This window comes from Myotis lucifugus, unplaced genomic scaffold, assembly GCF_000147115.1.
Source record: "Myotis lucifugus unplaced genomic scaffold, Myoluc2.0 scaffold_182, whole genome shotgun sequence".
NCBI lineage: Eukaryota > Metazoa > Chordata > Mammalia > Chiroptera > Vespertilionidae > Myotis > Myotis lucifugus.
The window spans coordinates 1,906,935-1,933,821 of NW_005871230.1; the positions used below are offsets into that span (position 1 = coordinate 1,906,935).

General features: G+C 38.8%; 1 protein-coding gene and 1 non-coding gene across 3 annotated transcripts in view; one reads left to right on the forward strand and one right to left on the reverse strand.

Moving 5' to 3' along the window:
• TBCK (TBC1 domain containing kinase) overlaps nucleotides 1–26,887 on the forward strand; it is a 167,968-nt gene that overhangs the window by 15,974 nt on the left and 125,107 nt on the right. For both annotated transcript variants that reach the window (XM_006096594.3, XM_023760455.1), the window contains exon 3: nucleotides 1,894–1,966. In XM_006096594.3, coding sequence (XP_006096656.1) covers nucleotides 1,894–1,966 — 73 coding nt within the window. The remainder of the gene's footprint in view (nucleotides 1–1,893; nucleotides 1,967–26,887) is intronic.
• LOC111827544 lies at nucleotides 15,104–15,205 on the reverse strand. The gene has a single exon (XR_002831156.1). It is a non-coding gene; the product is annotated as a U6 spliceosomal RNA (small nuclear RNA).

Sequence of the window (26,887 nt, forward strand, 5' to 3'; positions counted from 1 at the left end):
AGTTCTGCTCGCTACCAGACAGTCCAGTTTCTCCCCATATGAGTCTGGGTCCCCAGAGACTCGTCCGGAACTGGAGTTCAGAGCCATCGGGAGCTTGTAACTCCCTCCTGATTGAAAAAGACAACCGCGTCCTCAGTTGCCACCCCTTTCCACGTGCGCCTCTGTACCTCTGCAGTTTACTTCCGCACCTCCTCTGAGTCTCAGTGTGCTTTTCTCTTTCCTTCTAGTTGTAGAATTTCCACTCAGCCAGCCTTCCTGTGGTTTTGGTTGATGTCTGTTTTGTCTTTTAGTTGTATTTTTGAAGTGGTTGTGCGAGGCAGCAATTTCCGGTGTTTACCTATGCTGCCATCTTGGTTTCTCCCTGAAAGTGATAGCTTTTATTTAGAGCATTTTTAATTTTAGTGTTTCAGTCCATTCTGTATGATGCCACCATCTCAGAGAGTTTCAGCTTCCAAGATGTGACTATTCCATATCCTGCCCTCACATTTCGCTTGACTGCCTGTATGTATACCATTTCCCATTTCTACTCCCCCATGTAAGACCAGACCTTGAACTAATTGTTACCGAGTTAATTCCTTTTACTGGATTTCCTACTCTGAAATTCTCCTTTCCTATCTTCTATCTCATTTTTCTAGCTTTGCTACTTTTTATTTTCACCACACCTCTGTGTGATTTTCACTATTCCTTGTCTCATTGCACCTTCACTTTTTTTTTTTTTAAATCCTCACCCGAGGATACTTTTCCATTGATTTTTAGAGGGAGTGGAAGAGAGAGGGAAAGACAGAGAGAAACATCACATTGATGTGAGAGAAACACATCTTTGGTTGCCTCCTGCAAGTGCCCTGACCTGGGCCCAGGCCAGCGAGGAACCTACATCCAAGGTCCTTGCCCTTGACCAGAATCAAACCCGGGATCCTTAGGTCCACAGGCCAACGCTCTATCTGCTGAGCCAAACCGGCTAGGGTGCACCTTCACTTTTTTATCTTTGCCCTCTATATTTTGTGATAACTTTCTTTCTTATCTAACCTTGAATCCACTTTGTATGGATGTTCACAGTATTGCAATTTCTTTTAAACCCTTAACCTCTTCTGAAATAACCTTATTAAAACCCCATCCACTTGTAAGCCCCGTTGTACTTTTCTCTTGTTCTTCTTATATTAATTCGTTTACAAATATACATACATTTGCTACTATGTCAGACAATGTGTTAGTTACTAAGGTTACTGATGAAGGAAAAAATATAACCCTCAGAACTGTGCTATCTCATTCATAGATCTGTTAGAAAATAAAATTACATCATAATATTGATTGTGCCTAACAAAATTTTTATTACATAGTTTAGAAGGCCCCAGGATATTACAAACAATCCCACGTCAATTTTCTGTTCTTTTTCTATAGTCATGATTCAGAGTATTTCTACTTTTCTCAAGTTCCTGCACTCAATTTCACAGACCTTTTGTTGGACCCAGGCTATGAAAATAATCTGTTCCTAGCTTCTAATTTTCCCTTCCCTTCAAAATTTTTTTATATCTTCACCCAACCTTTTCCTTCTCCTAGTCTATGTCAGAGGAAGGATCACTTTTTTCCAAAGGTAAGCCTTTCTATTTATTTTTCCTGATGTGTTTTCCATGGGAGAAAAACACAAGATGAAAAAATATTATTTAATGTATTGTTTTATTACACATTGATCCTGTTATTATACATATTTGGTAATTATGTAGTTAATATAGAGTTTGAAAATCTCTTTTAAAATATCATTTGTACTATATGTTAATATATTTAGTGAGATGTATTATTTTGTTATTAAAATGTATAAAATGTTGTAAAATGTTATTGAAATGTTATTAAAATATGTATATAACATATAAAATGGATTTGTTTTGTTTTATTCAGAGAGACTGGTGGTAGTGGCTGAACACTGTGAACAGAGCCTAGAAGATTTACTCCGAGAAAGAAAACCTGTGAGGTACTATATAATATCAGGAAAATTAAATGAAAAGCAGAAGTTGGCAAACAAAAAGCCATTTTAACTAGTAACGGCAGTGTTTTAGTTTCTTTTGTTATTATGATAAAACCCAGGTGCAGATATTCATTTTGGGAAATTTAATTCATAGACCTCATAGAAATTTATCATTGACATTATCCAATGTTCAACTTTTGTGAAGTAGGCATTCTCTGAAGCACTTGACAAAAAAATTCCTATGGAGAATATATGTGACAATTTGAAATCTTTTTAGTACTAAGCAGTTCTGTAGCTGAGATTAAGAGTATTTTCCTGAAAGGGGTACTTGGTAACTTATACAAGGTACTAGTATTCCTAGGGACACAATGAACTGTATTATTTTCAGACCCTGTTGACGAGTATAGAAAAATAATATCATGGCTTGGGTGAAATTTAATGCAACAGTTTAAATTCAATTATTTCAGGACTCAGTATATTTATTTTCTATTTCAGGCATTCTTGGCAAGAAGAGCATATGGTCTAAGTTTTACTATAAATATTCTATTAAATGAGCTTCTTCACAGATTTTTTTAAAAATATCTTAAAATTATCAAAAATATTTCTTTAATGCATAAAGAAAGCTATACCAAACCAATGAAAAGTGCTTTCCAAGAGTCTTTATAGGATTATAATTATTCTAGTTTAAAATTATTATTTTTAGTGAATACTTTTTTTATTTAATATATTTTATTGATTTTTTACAGAGAGGAAGGGAGAGGGATAGACAGTTAGAAGCATCGATGAGCGAGAAACATCGACCTGCTGCCTCCTGCACGCCCCCTACTGGGAATGTGCCCCAGTCAAGGTACATGCCCTTGACCGGAATCGAACCTGAGACCCTTCAGTCCGCAGGCCGACGCTCTATCCACTGAGCCAAACCGGTTAGGGCTAGTGAATACTTTTTAACTGCTGCTCTGTTCTAGTTGAAAATAAATCTTTCTCAAGGGAGAAAAATATGTATCTTACTAAATGCTAGTAATTTAATAGAAGTAAAAGAAATAAATTGAATAAAAGTACTTTCAGTGCTCCTTTAAATAATTTGGTTTTAAGCAGTCTTTGGCATGAAACATGCAGTTATCAAGTATATTATTACCTTACTTGCTTCCTTAGAAAAGTCTAATGTGACCATAGGAATTAAAAGTCATTTTTCTATATACTTAGAAGTAACTCATGCTCACTTAGTAAATGTGTTTTATAATTATAATTCTTGCATGTCACACATTTTTTATTTTCTTTTTAAGAATATATTACTCTTCGATCACCAGTTTAAGTTTATACTTTATAGGCTACAGATGCTGTGAAAGATATTTAATGTTAAATTGAAAACCAATTGTAACGACATCTTTATGGAAAAAAAACCTGCACTTTATTTTAATTCAGGCTGGATTAAATTAGAATAAAAATTTATAATGCATTATATATGATGAAGAAACCTCTAACTAGCTAGTCAGCTTTGGACAATTCTCTTACTCGTTTTCCTTATCTGCAAAACAAGGAGTTTCACTTGATATAGGGATCATTCTAAAGGACATTGTTGTCAACTTTATATTATATTTAATATGCATTACATTTGATAATATAATATTTACCAATTTCCTTTATAAGTACATATTTTTATGTTTTCTTATACCAGTACTAGAGACCCGGTGCATGAATTCATGCACCAGTTGGGTCCCTCGGCCTGGCCTGTGGGATCGGGCTGAAACTGGCTCTCCGACCCCCAAGGAGTCCCAGATTGCAAGATGGTGGAGGCCCGGCCGAGGGACCCCACTGGTCACAATCGGGGCCGGGGAGGGATCCAGGAGGTTGGCCAGCTGGGGAGGGACCGCGGGAGGGCTCTAGGGCATGTCTGGCCTGTCTTGCTCAGTCCCAATCGGCTGGACCCCAGCAGCAAGCTAACCTACCAGTTGGAGTGTCTGCCCCCTGGTGGTCAGTGCACATCATAGCGAGCGGTTGAGTGGCCTTAGCATATCATTAGCATATTACGCTTTGATTGATAGAACGGCTGACCAGACACTTAGCATATTAGGCTTTTATTAAATAGGATACATATTAAAGTATTATTGTCCTTTAAATGGTAGATTTCCTGACAGAAGAATCTATGACAAATCTAAGTGTAAAATTATAGTGCTGTAATTTAAAAGGATAAATTGTTATAGAAACATCTATCTTATGATCCAGCAATCCTACTCCTAGGTAGAGGATCTGCTCAAATTCTGGGCCCTAAGTACCTCATTTGCCTCAGTCTAGTCTCTGCCTTGCCTTGGTACTTCACCAAGAGAAAGGAAAAATACATGACTACCAAAATATTTGCAAAGAATAGTCCGAGAAACATTATTCATAGTAGCCCCAAACTGGGAAGAACTCAAATGTCCATTAGTGGGAGAGTGGGGTAAGCAAATAAGGGTATATAAATCAACAGTACTGATATTTGCAACAACATGATGAACCTTAAAATTATTATGCTGAGCAAAAGGAGCCAGACACAATAGATTATATTCTTCTATATATGTGATGTTCTAGAAAAATCAAAACTCATCCATGCTGGTAGATATAAAAATAGTAGTTGGGGGAAGGGGTAATAGAAGAACTTATTTAAATAGCATTGAGGGACCGGAATGTTGTAATGGAAATTTTTTGCTTTTTGATCAGGGTATTACATGGTATATGTTTTTTTTTAAAACTTGTCAAAACTCACTGAGCTATACACCTAAGATATGTACATTTCACCTATGTAAATTATACCTTTTAAAAAAAAATGCTTTTATTGATTTCAGAGAGAGGAGGAGAGAGGGAGAGAGAAATAGAAACATCAATGATGAGGGAATCATCTATTGGCTGCCTTCTACACGCCCTCTACTGGGGATCAAGCCCAAAATCTGGACATGTGCCCTGACTGGGAATCAAACTATTACCTCCTGGTTCATTGATTGATTCAACCACTGAGTCACCCAAGCTGGGCTATACCTTCTTTTTAAAAAAAGTTTGTTAAGTTATTTTTTTACTTTAAGATAGCCACAATATTATGTTGTTAATTAAGATGCTTGATCCAGTGGCATACTTCTGTGTATTTCTTTGTTTCTATAAGGAGAAATAATTTGAATTAGTTATTGCTTCTTAACAAATTACCACAACACTTAGTGGTTTAAAACAGCTATAAACATTTATTATTTCATATAATTTCTCTGGGTCTGGAATTCATAAATGGATTAACTGAGTTATTCTAGTTCAGGATCTCATGAGGTTGCCATCAATATATCAGTTGGGACTGTAGTCATCTGAAAGCTTGACTGGAGTCAGATGATCTTTTTCTAGAGATAGCTCATTCATTTTGTGCCAGTTGTTGATAGGAGGCTTTAGTTCCTCCCTGTCTAGATGGCCTTTCCACAGTCTCTTGGCTAGCTTCGGAGCCTGGTGGATAAGAAATTATGTTCTCAAAATTACTCAGTATTCATTTATGGTATTTGAGGCAGAAGAAAGGAAGTACTTTACCCTATGAAGAGAGAAGGTTAGAGTATGAAGAGAGTATCCAGAAGTACTAGAGCTGGAATAGGGTCTCCACAGACATAGCTATGCTACTATCCGAATTGCTCTGTATCGGAATTGATGTTACTCATGGTCTTGTTTTCTCAGCCATTCCAAAGGACTTCGAAACTACTAGAGTACTTTTCTGATCATCAGGATGGTAAACTGTAGTATGTTTCTTCTGATCTCCACGTTTTCCTCTCTGTGCATATATGTTCTTCCTTTACTTATTAAAAGAACTGAGGCGGAAAAGAGAAACTGGTTACTCAGGAGAGATATTTCCATTTTCATTGTTTTACCTCAACTCTGTCCTTTTGGTTTTTTTACTTTCACTTGTACTATATAAGGATAAAGTTGATGGATAAGCATGTTTTGCCAATAAGAGTAAATCCATTAGCTTATGAAATGTTTTATTTTTCTGTGTTCATTATCCTTGTTTTAGAGATGATAAATCTCATAACAATGAACACCAATAGTTTCAATAGTGTAAAGGTATAAAGAAGCCACCTTCTTCAATGCCTTTGTATATGTCTTCATGAGGATAAAATGTTATAGGTGAAAGCATATTCTTTGAGCAAGTAGATAAACATGAATAGGATTAAATGCAAATTTCATATTGTCTTTATGCCATTTACATTTTACAACAGTCTTTTTCATTTATTTAAAATAGAACATACAGCCCTGGCCAGTGTGGCTCAGATGGTTGGGCTTTGTCCTGTGCATTGGAGATTGGGGAAGGGTGGAGTGGGAGTTGCTGGTTTGATAACCAGTCAGGGCACATGCCTGGGTTGCAGGTTCCATCCTGGTGAGAGGCATGATGGAGGGAGCCAATTGATGTTTTGTTCTCACATAGGTGTTTCTCTTTCTCCCTCTCCCTTGCCCTCTCTCTAAAAATCAATTAAAATATTAAAAAAATAAAAGAACATGCAGTAACTTTTATGTGTATATATCATGTAATATATATAATTTTTTATAAATAAAATACTATTTTTTTCAGCATTATGGTCATAGACTAAAATTCAATATTTTCCTTGTTCTTTTTGGAATGCAACATTCAGCACTTACTGTCTTTGAGTAGAAATGTATCTGTCAGGGTCAGTTTTAAGTTGTTATCTGATCCATCCACCTAAATTAGCTTTGTGGAAAACTGATTGACTTTCCACATATTTGGATTGCATTAGCCTCCAATAACAGAGCAGTTTTCATGTGCAGAGTTGATGTGCTGAAATTTTAATTAATTCTGTAATCTGTTTATGGAAAGTGAAAAGATGTTCTTATGGCTTATAAATCACTTCTTTCCCCAACTGCCAAAAGTGAACACCCTGCACCTGTAAAAAAGGCTGATGCAGAGTAAACAGGAAATATATTTAGATGGGATTGCAATTTGAGACCCATGAATTTTACTTGTCCATCTGCCTCTATTGCAAAACTGTAAGCTGCTAGTTGTCTGGTAGTTATTTACAGTTGATTGTCTAAACTTAAACATCATTCAAGACGTATACCTACTGGATTTACATTTTAACATCTGGAGGTTTCAGGTCCTACTAGAAAATTAAGCATTCTCTCTTTTTATAATTTTAATGGCTGTAGAACCCTTTCAAGAATTCATGTTATCCAAACTGTATGACCTGGAAGTATTATTGAGTCAGTCTTTTGTAAAGAAATTTATTTGTGTAGATAGTTTGATAACCTGGTTTGAAAGAGAAAACTCCTCACCATTTTTTAAGAGTCTACTCAAGCCTGAATATGAATAATTAATAATTGGAGAATGCTATTCTCCTTTTAATTTTTTTTAATGTTACTTGTTCCAGAGTTCAATTTTGTCAATATTTCTCTCCAGTTTTAGTTAACTGATCAAAATTATTTGTTGGAAACATAGAGGCATGGAATTAAGTTAAGCTCCTCTAACCAGTAGGTTTCTAGAAAAAAACTAAAGTGTTTAGAAGATTTGTTTGAAAATCATTTCTTCTTTGATGCCTGTGAATATATGCTTAATTGCTACCCTAAGCCAGATTCAAGATAATTGAAAAATGGAGAAATGTAAATCTCAACTCCTTTCTGAAAGATTTTCCAGAGAATATTAAAAAACAGATACACCTTCATCACTCTTATTAAAGGAAGCATGAGGAAATGGTTGGCTTTTTATGTGTAGGTGCTGTTTAGAAAGCATTTTTCCTTTCTGTTTCTGTTATGCAGAGCATGTACTTCTGCTTAATCTATAAACATGCCAGCAAGTGTAGTTCATAGACAGTCAGCAGAATTTTGGCACATACAAGAGAGTTTCTGCATTGTCCTTAAATTTGCAAGTGAAGAAGGGTGAGTAGTGCAGGTATGTTTCTTTAATAAAATGTAGTTTGTCATATGTTTTTAGGGTTATGGTTCTGAAAATTTACCAGAGAATGTTCAGCATTGCAGAGGTTGTTCATGGAGACTTTGATGGGAAGCAGGCTATGCCTGCAGCTGTTCACTAGCTTGTTGGAAAACATGATCTGACTTAACTCAGATGAGTAAGTTTTACTTGCCCCTATTAAAAGATTGCCTACTCACTGAATTAGATATTCAAAGAATTTTGGACACATTATAGAATGCAGTCCAGAGTTGGATAATGAGCCACATGGCATAGTCCAGTGATGGCGAACCTTTTGAGCTCGGCATGTCAGCATTTTGAAAAACCCTAACTTAACTCTGGTGCCATGTCACATATAGAAATTTTTTGATATTTGCAACCATAGTAAAACAAAGATGGATATTTTTGATATTTATTTTATATATTTAAATGCCATTTAACAAAGAAAAAACAACCCAAAAAATGTCATAGGTTCGCCATCACTGGCATAGTCATCGGAAATAGATAGTAGTATTCTTATTTTAGGATGTTACCTGATGGTGGAAGTTGAGGCACATTTTCTTTCTTCAAGGGCCCTAGTTCCAAAGTGCATTTGAAATTATTGTTGTGTAGTCAACTTAGAGATTTACATAATTGATGTATATTTTTCTTTCTATTTTATTGTTTTGTCTAAAGAGAGAAAATAATATCAAAAGATGCTTTTTTCTCAGGATTGGAATCCTGCAGCTACCTTTTGCATTCTCCCTCTCTGGTATCCTATATGCTATTCATTGTCAAGTATAGTTAATACAGCCTTGATGCTATTTCTTGCATCTCTGCTGTCCTTTACAATCTTTAGTTTAGCTCTTCATTATCAAATAGCTTGACTATTGCATGGCAACTTTATCCTAACTGGCCTTCCTGCCTTTAGTCTTTCCATATTCCAATCATTCCTACTTTCTGCTAGTATATCAATATTTTTAAAAATCAGTTCATTCGCCGTAACCGGTTTAGCTCAGTGGATAGAGCGTTGGCCTGTGGACTAAAAGGTCCCAGTTTCGATTCCGATCAAGGGCATGTACCTTGGTTGCGGGCACATCCCCAGTAGGGAGTGTGCAGGAGGCAACTGATTGATGTTTCTCTCTCATCGATGTTTCTAACTCTCTATCTCTCTCCCTTCCTCTGTAAAAAATCAATAAAATATATTTTTTTAAAAAATCAGTTCATTCCCTGCTCAAAAACATTTGGCTGCTCTCCATTGTGTGTGTGTGTGTGTGTGTGTGTGCGCGTGTGCGTGTGTGTAGAAAATGCATTATATAGTCATAAGACATGACTTCAGTCTAATTCTGTATTTCCAAATACTGTCTAAATTGTACAAGTAGTTTTTGTTATTACCAATATATACTTGAGAAGATTGAGTGCCAGAGAATTGAAATATACCACGAGAACTGTGCTATCTTTTTGCCCAATAGTGTAGTTTCATTCCTTAGCATAATGTATAGCACTTGTTCAAGGAATTCACTTAACTCACTCTGTAACCCTCTATACCAGTGGTTCTCAACCTTGGCTGCACGTTAGAATCACCTGGGCATCTTTTTAAAATCCTGATTTCTGGGCCTCATCCTCCGGAAATTCTGTTTCTTTGTTACTAATGTTGTGGCCCCACCCCATCACAAAGAAACAGAATTTCCGGAGGATGAGGCCCAGAAATCAGGATTTTAAAAAGATTCCCAGGTGATTCTAATGTGCAGCCAAGGTTGAGAACCACTGCTCTATACTATACCACTGAATCAAAGCAAAAATTGTGTTTTCCTTCTCCAAATTCCTTTATTATATTGGATCTCTTTAGTTGCAAGGTAACTTTCCCCTTCTACCTTGTAATAGTTTGCCTGCAATTATAGAATTAAGAAAAGTATGGTTTACCTTCCCTAATTACCTACCCTTTTGACATGTATACTATAATTTTTCATTTTTCTGTGTCCTAAAGAATAACTTCTTATAAGAATTTGTGTATAGTAAATGTGTTGTAAGTTAATTTGAATGAACTAAATATGTTTTTAGTTTAGTCACACAGTTTGAATTCTACTTCCCTATTAACTTTCTTTTAAATCATGTGCCATAATTTTATTTCCCAGACAAATGACTTTTGGTGAAAATATTATGCAATAGTTACTTGGAAATTTGTTAATTATTTTCTTGAAAAATTTTAAACTATGTTTATTGTTGATACTATTACATATATCTCCATTTCTACCCCCCTCCCGCCCCCCCCACCTCCACCCAAACCCCGCCCCTCCTTCCCTCTGACCATCAATCACTGTTGTCTTTGTATATGGGTTATGCATATATGTTCTTTGGTTACTCTCTTCACCTTCTTTCATCCAGTGCCCCACTCCCCTCCCCTCTGATAACTGTCGGTCTGTTCCATGGGAAATAATTTTTCTTTTTAAAAACAGAATGATTAAAGGAAACAACGTGTTGACTTCCATTCTCATCGTTCTGGGGAAGAATGCACTTCTAATTTCATTCAGGTTGTTGGCAGAATTCAGTTCCTTGCAATTGTAGAACTGAGATTCCTGTTTACTATCTTGATTACTGTCCATTGGAAACTGCCCTAAGCTTCTAGAGGCCATCTGCAGCTCCAAAACTAACAATGGAGAATCTTGTTCATATCACATCTCCCTCATGCCAGGAATCTCTCATTTCCTCTGTCTCTAGATATAGATTTCAAGGACTCATATGATAAGGCCAAACTCACCCAGACAACCCCCTTTCTTAAAGTCAGCTGTGCCATATGACATAATGTGATCATGGGAGTAAAATTCATCATATTTAGTGTTGGTGGTTATGCAAGGTGCATATCAGGGAGCAGATATCTTAGGGACCATCTAAGAATTCTGCCTATCACAGTTTGTTTAGTAAAACTTTGGGGAAAGTTTTTAGTGTCTTAACAAGTTTGATCTTTGGTTTTCTTGTTTGTATTAGTAAGTCATTGTGGCTGAGATGGTGGAAACTGTAGTGCAAGCATGTCAAACTCCAAGGCTAACACGGGCCAAAAAAACAAGGTTTAAGTTTATGTGAGCCGCAAAAAAAACAAAAGCTTCAATTTTCATAGAAACATAAGTTTATTTCAATAGAGACATGCTGAATACAATGGGCTGAAATAAATGAGTAATCGTTAACATAAAATATAACATTTTAATAAAAAATAATATTACTTTTGAACATTAACTTACCAGACACTGAATAACTGTACAAATTAATAAACGTAACACAAATAAACCTATTTTTCTTGTTCTCCGAAAGTGAAATATTTTCTGTTGTGCACACCAAACAAGTCAGTACAAGACTAATGACATGGTAATTGGCTGCTAAAATATTCACTGTTAGTATTAATGGAGAGAAATGGTGCACCTGCACGTAAGGGAAATGAGTGCAACACGATTATAGTAATCAGTCATTAGCGAACGTTGTAGTTCGTTATTAATAATTATGTATAACAGGATATTATAAAAGTTAAGTTACAAAGTTTAGTTACATACCGTTATATTGGCTGGGCTGCAAAAATATTCATTGTGGACTGTATGTGGGCCATGGGCCACGAGTTTGACATGCTTGCTGTAGTGTGTCAGGAGTCACCAAACCCACTCCCAGCTTCAGTCATTCACTGGAAGCAAGCAAGGTATTCACAAGTCATTGTACTAATTGGTTACATTGTACTCATTTTGTTATAGCAAAAGTGTCCAAAGTGAAATCAATAAAGGAAAGAAAAGTGGGGCTAAGCATGGAGGAAAGCAGGCACAAAGCTTTCTGGAGTCCTCTCCTAGGAGAGTTATACTAGATGTACTTAATTCCTCCAGCAGCTAATTGTGGCATGTGCAAAGTGTTGTCTGTTAGAGAAACTTGCCTGAGTCTGGGCGTCCAGGGTGTTTGTTGGGGGTTAGTCACAAAGGCACTTGGTGCCTGTGTGACTGCAGTTACTAATGCTCTAGACGCCCCAGAAAGCAAGCAAGTCTTCAATCTAAATCATTGTTTGCACAAAATATCTAGACAAGCTAGAGTGGTTCAAGGCCTCCAATGGGCAAAACCTTCTTATGAGTTAGAACATTCAAAAAGCACAATTCCCAGGAGCCCATAAAGGGCCAGTCAGAATAATAAGCACATTTGGGGAATGAGGAAGGTTTGAGACTGATGAGGTTCCTTTTTGAGGAAGTGTTAAAGTAGATTTTATAGCCACTTCCAACAATTCATGCAGGATGTTATGACTTTGTAAACTAATGGTTACCAGTTTCATTTAGTGTTTGTGTAAAGACTTTTTTTTTTATTCATCAATGAAGTATTAGTTTTCTATTGCTGCTATAACATATTGGCCACAAATATTTCAGCTTAAAAGAATACAAATGTATTATTTAACTAGTGGCCCGTTGCACGTTCCTGCATATTGAAAGGAAATTAATTAGAAGAAATACTTTAATATTGCTATTTGCCCTTTCTCTACTAGTATAATAGAAGTGTCAGAGTTGAAAGAAAATTAGTAAAATGCATATGAAAATAATATATAAATCTATACCAATAAAAGCCTAGGTAGCCCTCACACACGATGTCATCACAAGATGGCAGTCACAAGATTGTCGTGCGCACGGGGGAGGTGGGGCCCGGTGGCCGCTCCTTGCAGTGAGGCCTGGGGATCCTATGGCTCCACGTGGCACAGAGGAGGCTGGTCCCAGCGTCTCCGCCGTGTCGCGCGGATGAGGCGGGTCCTGGCAGAGGAGGCGGGTCACGACAGGGGAGGGCAGTTGGGGGCAATCGGGCCAGCAGGATAGCAGTTAGGCATCTATCAGGCTGGCAGGGGAGTGGTTAGGGGGCGATCAGTCTGGCAGGCAGAAGTGGTTAGGGGCAATCAGGCAGGCATGCAGGAGTTAGGAGCCAGTGGTCCCAGATTGTGAGAGGGATATCCGATTGCCGGTTTAGGCCCGATCCCTGTGGGCCTAAACCGGCAATCAGACATCCCCCAAGGAGTCCCAAATTGGAGAGGGTGCAGGCCGGGCTGAGGAACACTATGAATTTCATGCACCGGGCCACTAGTTGATTAATAAATAAACAATAACAACATGATATAACAATAACAAAGACATGATATAACAACAAAGACAATATAAAAACAACATTGATAAAAACAATGACTGATAAATTGATTAAACTTATTCTGATATCTCCATTTATACCACATTAAGAGTAAAAACACTTTCAGAGTGCTTGACTAATTTCCCTTGTGATGAAGTATTTACAACTTTAACTTTAACATAAGATGCTCTTCGAACTCAAGAGAAAGCAACATATAACTGACCATCTCCGAAAATGGGTTCAGGTAGGAATATTCCTACTCTGTCTAGAGTTTGTCCTTGTGATTTATTAATGGTCTTCAGACATGTTCTGTCGACGCTGCCGCCACTTTCTTTCAGATTCAGAATGTCAACAAAACCAAATTCACGATCGACAATGACAGACTGAAACACGTGTGTGATTGGCACCAGTGAGAGCTTTATATGTATTGCACATGCACGAGTCAACGTTTTTTTTCTTAGTTTTGTTTTCTTTATTGATTAAAGTATTATATATGTGTCCTTATCCTTCTATTGGCCCCCTACCCTCCCCCTACTCATGCCCTCACCCTCCTGGTGTCTGTGTCCATTGGTTAGGCTTATATGCATGCATACAAGCCCTTTGGTTGATTTCTCCCCCTTACCTCTGCCCTCCCCTACCTTCCCTCTGAGGTTTGACGGTCTGATCGATGCTTCTCTCTCTCTGGATCTGTTTTACTCATCAGTTTTTGTTGTTCATTATATTCCATAAATGAGTGAGATCATGTGATATTTATCTTTCTCTGACTGGCTTATTTTGCTTAGCATAATGCTCTCCAGTCCCATCCATGCTGTTGCAAATGGTAAGAATTCCTTCTTTTTTACCACAGCGTCATATTCCATTGTGCAGTGCATGTCATAAGTACTGGCCAGTTGGACGGACGGTCAGTCACTTAGCCTTTTATATATATAGATAGTTCTGTAGGTCAGAAATCTATTGGGTTTGGCTGGTTTCTCTGCTACAGGTCTAAAACATGCCAAAATCAAAGTGTGAGCATTCCTCTGGAGAGAACCCATTTCCAGGCTTATTCTGGTTGTTGGTAGAATTTAGTTCTGTCCATGAGGTTATAGAACTGTGATCCCCATTTTTTGCTGTTCACCAGGAGTGGTTCTTAGCTTATAGAAGCCATCAGCATTCTCTGGCTCCTAACCCCATGCCTTTATCTTTTTTAAAAAAAATGTTTTTATTGATTCCAGAGAGGGGAAGGCAGAGGGAGAGAGAGCGATAGAAACATTAATGATTAGAGAGAATCATTGGTTGGCTACCCCCTAGTGGGCATCAAGCCTCCAATCCAGGCATGTGCCCTGATCTGAAATCGAACCTTGACCTCCTGGTTCATAGTTTGATACTCAACCTCTGAGCCACACTGGCCATGCCCCATGCCTTTATCTTTAAAGTTAGTAGCAGGAGGTCCAGTCCTTCTGACACTGAATCTCTGAGCTCTGCTGCCTTTTCTTCTATCACTCTCTCCCTGTCTCTACTACTTTGCTCTTTTATTTTAAGGGCTCATGTGACAACATTAGACCCACCTGGAAAATTTGTGTAATCTCCCTATTTTAAGATTAGCTTATTAGCAGCGTACTTCCATCTGCAAAGTCCCTTCACAGCAGTAGGTAGTCTAGTGATGGATTGAATACCCAGGTGACAATAGTCTTGGGAGGGCATCTTTAGAATTCTATCACATTTTTTACAGGTAAGTACTGAAAAGTCTTTCCTCTTCACTTAAATCTAAATTTCATATTATTAATTGTACCTAAATTTCCAAAAAAGAGAAATGATTTATTAATTAAGCACTATTAATCCTTTCAACAATTATAAGCATGTTTAGGCTCTGTATTATTGATGAAAGAAATTTTTCTGAGTTACTCATGTTGCCAGTTATCATCAGGAAATAAAATAGAAATGTAATAGTTTAAATTCAAACTTCATTGTATGCTATTTTCCAGAATAATTGTCAAGAGTAAAGGAAACCCTGTGTGTACTAAAATACTTGTTGGGGAGAGGGAACTGTTGCAGTGTCCATGTAGCAAAAGGATGGTCCGAGAACTTGTAAATATATTGATGTAGAAGGCTGACATGTTATTTTCCATTAGAGACACTTTAAAAAAAAAAATATGGGACGCTTCACGAATTTGCATGTCATCCTTGCGCAGGGACCATACTAATTTTCTTGTATCCTTCCAATTTTAGTATATGTGCTGCGGGACTACAGGCATTTTTTTTTTATCCAAACGCATTAATTGAAAATTTTACTGAAGTATTAGATTTACTATATTTATAAAAAAGGGTGGGGGAAACTTGAGTGAGGAAGACGAGGAGACTGGATTTAGGATGGGGAATATATGTAACAGAAATTATAAACTCATTTGAGTCCAGGCAGGTAATTTAAGGTAGTGAAGTATAATGAGCTGATACTGGATTAAACTGGAAAGCAGATAACACCTTGAAAAGGGGCCACTAACACTCAGCGTTAGTCCTTATTGCCCTGTAAGACTGACTGTGTCTGGTGTTACAGTCTCTTTCAGCTTTTCAAAAGAACTCAGAATCTGGATTCTTAAGTGAAACCTCTGAATTTCTGAACATTTCAAGTAATTAAAAAGTTATAAAATACCATGATCCAGACAAAGCAAAGTAATGGGTGGATTTGGCCAATGAGCAACCAATTTGCAATTATCAAATATAAGAAGTTATTGCTAGAGGAAGATAATATTTCTTCAATGCTTTGTCTGATTTAAGTGGATGGGATCATTGTGAAAAAGAAAGAAAAGTGGGCTTTTAACTTTAATTATCATTCCCTTATTTTAACATATTTGGAAGAAAAGGTGAGATATCTGCATTTTATAATTTTACTAGTGAGGTGAGAAATTATATACTTTGGAAAGACTTCTTGTATGTGTTTTAGCAGAATGATCTGAGAATGATAGGAGTCATCTGTGTTGGAAGTTAATTTCACCTATGAAAACTTTCTGTTTAAAACAATCAACTTTGTATAACCTCAATGGTCAAATGCCAAAGCAATTTTTTTCATTTACTCATTTTTTGCCTCCTATTAAATCAATTCCTTCAGTAAGTGAGAACGCTTTAGCACATTAAGGTGAGAGATTTGTGCTTAGAATTTGCACTGACTTCAAGGAAACACTTTGAATTTTATTTTGTGGTATCGTCCATACCTGTGGTCGGCAAACTGCAGCTGGCGAGCCACATGCAGTTAATTTCACCTATGAAAACTTTCTGTTTAAAACAATCAACTTTGTATAACCTCAATGGTCAAATGCCAAAGCAATTTTTTTCATTTACTCAAGTACATGCCCTGGACCGGAATCGAACCTGGGACCTTTCAGTCCGCAGGCCGACGCTCTATCCACCGAGCCAAACCGGTTTCGGCCAAGGAAACACTTTGAATTTTATTTTGTGGTATCGTCCATACCTGTGGTCGGCAAACTGCAGCTGGCGAGCCACATGCAGCTCTTTGGCCCCTTGAGTATGGCTCTTCCACAAAGTACCACGGGTGGACGCGCACGTACAGTGCGATTGAAACTTCGTGGCCCATGCGCAGAAGTTGGTATTTGAAACTGTGACTTTTTTATGAGCAAAGCAACATAAAACCATATGAATAGTCATATCCCAGACTTATAGCTTTTAATTTTTATTTTGGGGTGAGAATTGAATTGTAAAATATGCCCAGTTTCACAACTTAAGGAAAGTAGACTGATTTTTTTTAGACCTGTTACAAAATAATTTTTAGGTAAGCAGTTAATCAGTGAAATTTCCATTTTAAAACATCTGAATCTGAGGCAAATAAATTCTTAAATTTAGCATGGATGGGTGTCCTTTCAGCTAAAAATTGTGTGCCCAGTAGTGAGATGAATTAATTTCCTTTTCCAATTCTCAAAGCTTTCTTTTTTCTCTAGAAAAAAAATTGTTCTGTTAAATATTGTGATATTTTAAACAATATTTAGTGAGTGATAAGTGGCAAATTAAGAGCCTCAAAGACATTAGTTAATCACTAAAAATATCCCCTCTCCAAATTTTTTAATTATAAACCAGTGAATCATTAAAAGTTATATGCTGGTTGAGCCCTTTTGTCTTGAAGTTACAGAGGAGAAATTAGGTTAAAGATAACATTAATTATTAGTATTTTTTTCTCTCCGTTTCTTAAATCACACAGTAGCTTACCATATTTTATCTGTTTCTTCTGCCTTAACATTTATCTCAGGCTGATACCAAGTAAGGAAGTTTTAGACCAAACGGAAACTGTCTGTGGGAGTGATCAGGTTTTATAAGGTGAAAGAACATCATGAACTCATAGAATCCAGAAGTGTGTTTCCTCTCTTGGTTTGCTGACAATATGGGTATTTTGGCTTGTGGAGTGGCCCTTAGAAATATCATGGATTATAGATCTGAGGAAATAGCATGTGTGGTTTTAATTACCACCTATACAGGAATGACTTCCAAATCTAACTCAGCAACCCTGACCTCTTATTCTTTGTTCACCTCTATTTCTTGCAATCTGAATAGCATTTCTTCTTGGAAACATTGCAAGAAAATAAAAAACCTGATGTTTTGAGGGTGATAGGAATTTCTTGTGCTTTTTAAACATCTTTATTGAGATACTATAATTGATATAAAAGAAACACTGCAAAACATTTAATATGTACATTTGTGGCATTTGGACATATGCATACACCTATGAAACTATCACCACAGTCGAGATAACAGACATAGGCATCACCTCCCAAAGTTTCCTTGTGTCCTTTTTATTTTTGCACATGATAAGAACAGTTAATATGAAACCTACCCTCTTAACAAATTTTAAGTGCACACTACATTGGTACTGTGTTGTAGAGTAGAACTCTAAAACTTATTCATCTTGCAGAATTGAAATTTTATACCAATTGAATAACTCACATTTTCTTCTCTACAACCCCCTGGCAACCACCATTCTTTTCTCTGCTTCTTTAAGTTTGACTATTTGAGATACTTCACATAAGTGGAATTATGCAGTATTTGTCCTTTTGTGTCTGGCTTATTTCATTTAGCATAATGTCCTCCAGGTTCATACATATCATCTCAAATGGCAGGATTTTCTTATTTTTTAAGGCCAAATAATATTTAGTTATATATATATATCACATTTTCTTTATTCATCTGTCAATGGGCATTTGGGTTGTAAAAGAGATCCTATATGGTATGTCTTAAATCTGACAAAATTAGTTCCCCTCATTGATTTTTTCCTAGTGTTTTCTTATGTGTATTTATAATATTCACTATTCTTACCACACACACACACAAAGGGACACAAGGAAACTTTTGGAGGTGATGGATGTGTCTGTTACCTTGGTTGTGGTGATGGTTTCATGAGTGTATGCATATGTCTAAATTCATCAAATTATATACATTATGTATATTTTTTTGTATATCTATTAACCTCAGTAAAATTATTTTAAAAATAATAAAAAACTCCTGAAAGACACTGAAGGAGACTTGAAGAAATGCAAAGACATCTCTTTTTCTTGGATGGAATAATTCAAATTCATAAAGATGTTGTTTTTCTAAATAATATACAGATTTAATGGTAACCCAAATCACATTCCAAATACTAACCAGTATTGATATTTTTTAGCTAGAAAAATTGATTACAGGAATCTGTCTTAACAACTTAGTCTAATTCACAGTTTTAGCCAGATATTAATGAGATTATCTTTTTACCCATTATACAGGGGTTCATTTTTCTTTCAATATAAAAGAGACTAGAAGAAGAGGTATATTTTCAGCGAATGAGTAGTATTGGGGGGGTGGGGCGTAGCCGTTGCGTAAACTTGAGCAATTTTTGTTTTCTTGGCTTACTGAAGAATTATACATTCTCTTGTAAATGAAGATAACACTTTTCTTTTTAAAAATGTTTTTATTGATTTTGAGAGAGAGAGGAATGGAGATGGATAGATAGGAACACCAGTGAGAGAGAGAGAGAGAGAGAGAGAGAGAGAGAGAGAGAGAGACAACAACCGGCTGCCTCCTGCACACTCCCTACTGGGGATCCTGGGCATGTGCCCTGACTGAGAATCAAACCTGGGATCTCTTGGTTCATGGGTTGATGCTTAACTGCTTAACTGCTTTGGTCTGGCGGAAGTTAACACTTTTGAGTCATTGCTAGTATAATATACTTTTCTGAGCTGTTTTTTCATTAGTGAATCTTATTATCTGCGCCCTCTTTCTTTATTATGTAATGTCATTGTATGCATTTACTGAGATATTTGATACATATTTATTGAACGCCTACCATATAGGTCCTGTGATAGGCACAGTGAGCGAAAAACCTACACAGAAATTATTACTGTAAAATTAATAAGCCCATCAACTATTAACTTTCAGAATAAAGAGTAGTGCAGTTTTACCTGGGTGGAGGCATTGGATGAAAAGCCATTATGGATTTTGTCAAAAAATTATGGAAATGATAAAATAGTTCTAGAATAAAGAAGGATATCAAAAAGGGGCTGGTTGAGATACAGAGGAGTCTTACACAACAGGGGTTTCAAGGTCTCGATGAGATAAAGAGCTCCTATGGAATAAGGAGCAGAGAAGTATAGGAGATTGTAGTTGAAAATCGGGATGTTAGTAGAGAGATTGAGCAGTGTCTTATTGTGACAAACTATATTTAGAGATATCTGCTGGAGTTAGATGAAAATTTGTGGCTATGAACATGTGAGGCCAACCAATTCTTATCGACAATTAAACGCATGATCTTGACCTCAGTGTACTTTAACCAACCAAGCTAAATGGCTGCTGATAATTTAGGAATGATTCAATAAAAAGAACACTGTAAATTTTCTTCGAAATATATATGGAAAGGGATAAAAATATATACTTGGTATTCTTTTTAACTTTTTAATCTTTCTAAAGATTTTTATTTTTTTAGGTCCGTTATTTATTACCAATTTAATACATAAATTTTCATGTTTTCGTTTCCTTGTTAGAGGGAAAAGTTGGTAATTCTCATCTGCTAACTTAATTATTGAATTATCATTGTAGTGAAATTCTTTTGAATTTAATTGTATTAAAATTATGAATTTATGCCCTAGCCAGTTTGGCTCAGTAGATAGTGTCAGCCCATGATTGAAAGGTCCCAGGTTTGATTCCGGTCAAGGTCACGTACCTCAGTTGTAGGCTCAATCCCCAGCCCTGTTAAGGGCATGTGCAGGAGGCAACCAATTGATGTGTCTCTCTCACATTGATGTTTCTCTCTCTCTGTTTCTCCCCCTCCCTTCCACTCTCACTAAAAGTCAATGGGAAAATATCCTTGGGTGAAGATTAACAACAACAAAAAAATATGAATTTATAAATCTGACTTTTCAACTATACCATCGACTTTGTGATTGTGGAGATCCAATTCTTTATCTTTGTGTCCATGGAGTCTGAAGATGCAGGGGCCTAAAAACACAGTACTAAGCAGTTAATAGCTACTTAACTGTATTAGAGTATAAATAAAAGTGTTTTAAAATGGGATCTTGCTTAATTGTAAATTATTTACCATATTATTTTGAAAGCTGCCTTTTGGTCATATCTATGTATTTCCAATCACCAAGGATTCTTATGATCGCTAAACTTTTCAAATTGTTAGGGATAATAGTAACAAAGTAAATGCTACCCTCCCAGTCTTTGGGAGTGACAATACTAACTGCAAGTCTCAAAAAGAGAAGAATATTTTATGACCTGAAGTTTAATTTACATTTTCTGGGTTAGTGATGGATTTTTTTATTAACAAGTCTCTGATTTGGGAATTGTGTAGGACAGTGGTCGGCAAACTGCGGCCCCTTGAGTGTGGCTTTTCCACAAAATACCACGTGCGGGCGCTCAAGTACAGTGCAATAGAAACTTCGTGGCCACACTCAAGGGGCCAAAGAGCCGCATGTGGCTCGCGAGCCGCAGTTTGCCGACCACTGGTGTAGGATAAAGTCATGTTGTCCCCTGATAACATTTGTTTTTAATTGTGTGAATCACATTCTTTTAATTTAACTCTCCTTCTAGAGGCCTTTCCATTAAATTGTAATGTACTAACTATTACTAGGAATAAGATTTTTTTTTGCCTTGCTGTTGCATTAAAATTGCATTAGCTACTTCAAAATAAATTTTTAAATGATTTCATGGTATAAGTTCTTTGCCATATTAAACAATAAAGCTTTAAAAACAAATCAGTATGCAAAATTCCACAAATACTGATTCCTTCTAATTATACAAAATAAAATTTTTTCTTCTTTATACCTTATATTTTAATATAAAATTAAGTATTAAAAGTACAAAAGGGCAAAAAACATATTATTTGAAATGAAGAGTACTGAGTCCATTAAGCATCATGGCTAAGTAATAGCTAAGAAAAGGTATGCCATGAGCTTCAGCTTTATGTTTGAATTTTTAAAAACTATTGCAATGTGTATGCTCATCAGCTCGAAAATAGCATAAGTGTGCTTTTTGACCTGCAAATATTTTCCAATTATATCTTATAATCAATTAGCACAAGCAAATAGAGGAAGTAGAATATGCATTTTTCTGTGTTCAGCTGTTTCAGAACTGCTTTAGTGGAAAATCACTTTAAAGGTTTCATTTTCATGAGAAAGATGCCTATATTGAAGTAGTGTGCAACTGAGGTCCTCTAGTGTCACAGCTGAATATAACACCAGCTTTTAAGATTTTGTGAAGTTTGTGGAGAGAGAGAGAGAGAGAACAAGGACAAGAGCAATTACTACTTTAGAAATGACAGCATAAAACCCAATGAGCTAAAAACAAAAAAAACTAAGTGTTTTTATTTATTAATCAAATCTTAAGGAAAATTTTCTTTGTTTTTAAGAGAGAAATAAGAAAGGGTTGTCATGCTTTCATATTCACATTTTATTAATGTAATTATAGTTGTTTTAAAGTTTGTAATAGTTTTCTTTACATCGTTGATTTATTTTTTGAGAATCTTAATGAAAACTGTAAATTCCAAATTGTTCTTGTTTCACACATTCCGTATTTGCTTAGGACTGGCTGTTGTGGCAACTTAATATGGTGGAAACTATTGATATAGAGGCATAGTTTACAGGTTAGTTTAAATAAGCATTTTTTATTAACTTTTGTTTTTTTAAACACTTCATAGAGAATATCAACTTATTGCTTTATTTTAAAATATAGCTCACAACCAGAAATTATCATATAATTGAAGAAAAAAAAATAATTTGAGAGAAAGAGAGCCAAGGGAGAAAAATAAACACACACACAGCCTTACCCAACATGATCCAATGAAAAGGAATAACTAGATAACAGAAGAGAGATCCTAAATTAAATAGTAGAGTACATAGAGCTAAAGGACATGCTCATGGGAAATGAAACAGAAAGTTGATATAGAAAATAGATCCAATTTTCATCTGCCCACCGAGTTTCAATTAAAAGATAGAGTGGAAGTTGACACTAATGAAAGATACAACAAATCAACTTTTTATTAATGTTTCTGTGTTAATGGAATATGAGTCTTAAAAGGGCACACCTAATGTTACTAGCACAAATGCATAAATGCCCACAGTATAGACATATTGGGCTAAAATTTTGTCTAACGATAGTGAAAATCCTGAAAGCCTTCAAAGAGGAATAACATGGTATCTGCAACAAATTTAGAATCAGGCAGACATTAGACTTCTCCCCATTAATGAAGAACACTCAAAGACATTGAAGAAATCCAAGTTTAAAGGCATGAGTAAGATATTGAAGACATGCCATGTTTTAAAATTAATTTCCCCTATGAACTGCTGTGCATTCTCCACCTTGAGGACTTGCTTACTGTGCCCTCTGCCTGACACACATTTCTGAGAGAACTGCATGTCTCTTTCACTTCCGTTAGATGTCTGCATAAATATTACCTACTTAATGAAGCTTTGCTGGATCAAAATGTTGCTAAGTATATCCTATATAATAAAAGCCAAGCGACCGAACAGCAGAACAACCAGAACTGATTGATCAGTCACTATGACACACACTGACCACCAGGGGGCAGACGCTCAATGCAGGAGCTGCCCCCTGGTGGTCAGTGTGCTCCCACAGTGGGAGCGCCCCTGGGCTGACTGGGATGAGCGGCACTCCCACAGCGGGCAATCCCTGCAGGCCAGCCCCCCACCAGTGCATGAATCACAGCACTAAAAGCTGGCGGTTACTTCGCCTGCCGTCCTTGTGGCAGGCGAAGGCCATGTACTCTCCATGGAATCTCAGATAATCCCAGAACCCACCTCACAGGGTTGATCTAAGGGTTTCTATTCATAGCTTTAAGAATGGAATGAGATCATCAGCTTTTAAGTAGTGGAGGAAAACACATGGCTCCTTTTTCATTCTCTTCCTCCTGCCTTCTTGTGAGAAGATAAATACCTGGCTCCCACGGCCCCACCCTGAGCACTGTGCTGAGAGCTCACTGGCCCTCGGCTCCCAGTGAGTCTGCCTTCCAATGGCCCTTACACCGAGCGCCACTGCCTAAGCATCTTACTCAACCCGTATCACTGACTGAGCACCCACCAGGCGATGCCCAGGTGCTTGCAGAGCAGCAGGGAGCCAGCCGCTCGGTCCTATGGGGAGGGGCATGCGTTGCTCCAGGACAGAACGGGGGTACGGGGAGGAAACAGCCTTGGACAGACGTGAGGTGCAGCTGTTAGAGGGCACGGGAACCATGAAAACATGGGAACGAAGCCACATAGGGGCTCTGCGAGGGGAGGGGCAAAGGGAGGCTCACTGGGAAAGTGGATGGATGGAGGAGAGCCAGGCAGATGGAGGAGAGCCAGGCGAGTGCCTGGAGAAGGGCATCGGGCAGAGGGGACTGCCCTCGGAGGGGCAGCAGGACGAGCAAGAGGCCGAATGGAAGGGGGTCAAGGCTGAGTCAGGGGGCACATCCTGCAGGGATTAAAGGCCCATGAGAACCTGGCGTCCCCTGAGTGCAGGGGAAGGCGCTGGGGCTGTAGGTGAGGACCGGCTGGGCTGATGCAGTGGGACACACCCTCTGGCTTCTGTGTCAGGAGCAGACTGAGGGGGAAGCGGAAGCAGGGAGACAGCAGGAGGCGACAGCACCCTCCCCGAGGGCGATGCGGGGACAGTGGATACTGTGGAAGCCGAGGTAGCGGCTTTGGGGTGTGCTGGAGGGAAGCCAGAGTGTGAAGAACGATGTGGCTGGGAGGGAGAAGGAGGCCACATGCTCCGATCGGCCCCTAGGAAGGCAGGGTCTCCAGTAGCTGCCAGCGGGAGGCCTGGGGGTCAGATCCCATCTGTTTTGAGGGTCTGACTGTAAAACCCAGAACTTAGTTTGAGCTCCACACGAAGGACGTGGAATGTTCATGACCAGCCTCCCACCGTGACATCCAGGTGGTGGGTCATTCCCATCTCGCTGCCCTAATCCCTCCACATCCCCTCCCCCCAAGATGACTAGTACTTATCGGAAACAAGCAAATGATTTTATTTTGGTACAAAAAACAACAAAACAGAATTTACAGTATTATGGAAAGCAAACGTTGGAAACTAGGAAAATGAAGCCCCCTTGTGGATACACAGATCAGCTGTGCCTGGAACCCGTGTCATGCGTGACACAAAAGGGCTCCGGGTCCAATGCAAAGGGCTTGCCCAGGTGGTCCGACTCCAGTTTTCAGGACAGAGAGGCTCCCACACTACAGAACAGAACAGCTGAAACCAGCCCGGTGCTTCCGGAGAAAGAAATGCTCCTGAGATGCTGGGACAGGGCGGTCAGCATCCAGATCACTGCTTCTAACTCCCACCCGGGGCCTGTGGTGCTCCCAGCTCTGCCCCTCACTCCCCCTCCCACGTCTCCTCCCAGGTGAACTGCGGGCAGCCCTTTCCATCCTCTGCCCTCCTCAGCTCTGATGGCAGGTAGGGAAGGTGGGGGATCAGGCAGGGAATCTGAGGGCCTCGAGGAAATGCCTGAGACAGTGTCTGTCCACCCGCCCCTGGCTGAACCAATTATCACAGAGTCCTCATGAGTGTGTGTTTAGAACCTGTCTCTGCCACTGTGTAACTTGGCTGTTTTGAGCAAGTCGACCTCTGGAGTCTTAATTCTCTCTCCTTTAAAATGAGAACAAGAGTCCAGCAGGCATGGCTCAGTGGTTGAACGTCGACCTGTGACTCAGGAGGTCAAGGTTTGACTCCCTGTCAGGGCACATGCCCAGGTTGTGGTCTCAATTCCCAGTGTGGGGCGTGCAGGAGGCAGCCGATCCAAGACTCTCTTTTATCATTGATGTTTCTCTCTCTCTCCCTCTCCCTTCCTCTCTGAAATCAATGGAAGATATCCTCCTATATAATAAATGCCTAATATGCAAATTGTCCCCTCGACCGGGAGTTTGACCACTCACTAAGACATGCACTGACCACCACGGGGCGGTGTGGAACATGGTGGGCGTTGGTGATGAGGCACTGGCAGCAGGTGGCAGTGGAGGTGCTGCCAGCCCCAGTGGGCTTCTGGGTGAGCCAGGCTGCAGCCGCCAGGACTGCAGGGGCTGGTTGGCTCACCGTGAGTTTGTGCAGGAGCTGTTCTGCGAGGCTGGCCAGGAAAGAGCACGTTGCCCACCCGGCTTCCATGTGGCTCCGCTGGGTGGCCCAGAGGCCCACGCTGCACCCTGGCCCATGGCATCTGGTCGCGCTCACCGCATCTCTGCATGGGGACTCGGGCGCCATGACTCAGGCAGAGGGGGGCGTGCAGGGGCCCAGGTGCTGCCCAGGGCCCAGAAGTCAGCTAGGACCTGCCCTTTCATGCCAGACGCTCGTGCTTCAATCGCCAGCTAGGCCTAGGGACTACACCTGTGCATGCATTTCATGCACTGGGCCTCTAGTATATATATAATTATATATACATATGTAATTATATCCTACATAATAAAAGCCTAATATGCTAAGTGTCCAGTCTTGGTCATCTGTTCAACCAATCAAAGTGTAATATGCTAATGATATGCTAAAGCTCCTCAACCGCTCGCTATGACCTGCACTGACCACCGGGGACAGGCGCTCTGACCTGTAGGTTAGCTTGCTGCTGGGGTCTGGCAGATCAGGACTGAGCGAGATGGGTCGGACATGCCCTGGAGCCCTCCCACGCCCCCTCCCTGGCTGGCTAACCTCCCGAGTCCCTCCCCAGCCCCGATGGTGTACTGGTGGGCTCCCTTGGCCTGGCCTGCACCCTATTGAGTGCACGAATTTCATGCACCGGGCCTCTAGTATATATATAATTAGCAACCTGCTACCCTACGTTCTCTATTTTCTACTTTTTCTCTTTATCATTTGATCACTATATGTCATATTATATATTCACTTATTTACCTAGTTAGCCTTCAAGAATGGAATGCAGGTTTTTAAATCTCATTTAAAAATTAACAATATAAGTAATAAACATCAGAAGTTGGGAAAGGAAAATGGGAAAGTTGTAGAAGTATATAAATTATATCATTGTGCATAGTGAATAGCTAATTATCTGTATCATAAAAGGCCTGTGGTTGTGACACTCTAACAGCGTCATGACCAAACGAGCCTTGACTCTCGTGGTGGGCAGGGTGGGGCGCCAGCTACTCGCAGTGGAGAGCTACTAGTGGTGGAGAGCTACGAGCAGTAGAGAGCTACTAGCAGTGGAGAGCTACGAGCGGCAGCAGGCAGGGTGCAAGCTATGAGCGGTGATGGGTGGGGTGGCCAGCTGAGGCAAGTGGAAGTGAGCTAGCACACAATTTCGTGCACACAAGGCCTCTAGTCCTATCTAATAATAGACAAACAGGGTAATTGACCGTACCTTCGCTATACTTCCTATTGGCTAATCAGCAAGATATACAAATTAACTGCCAACAAAGATGGCGTTTAATTTGCATATGTAGGCGGGAAGCGGCGGAGCGAAGACTGAA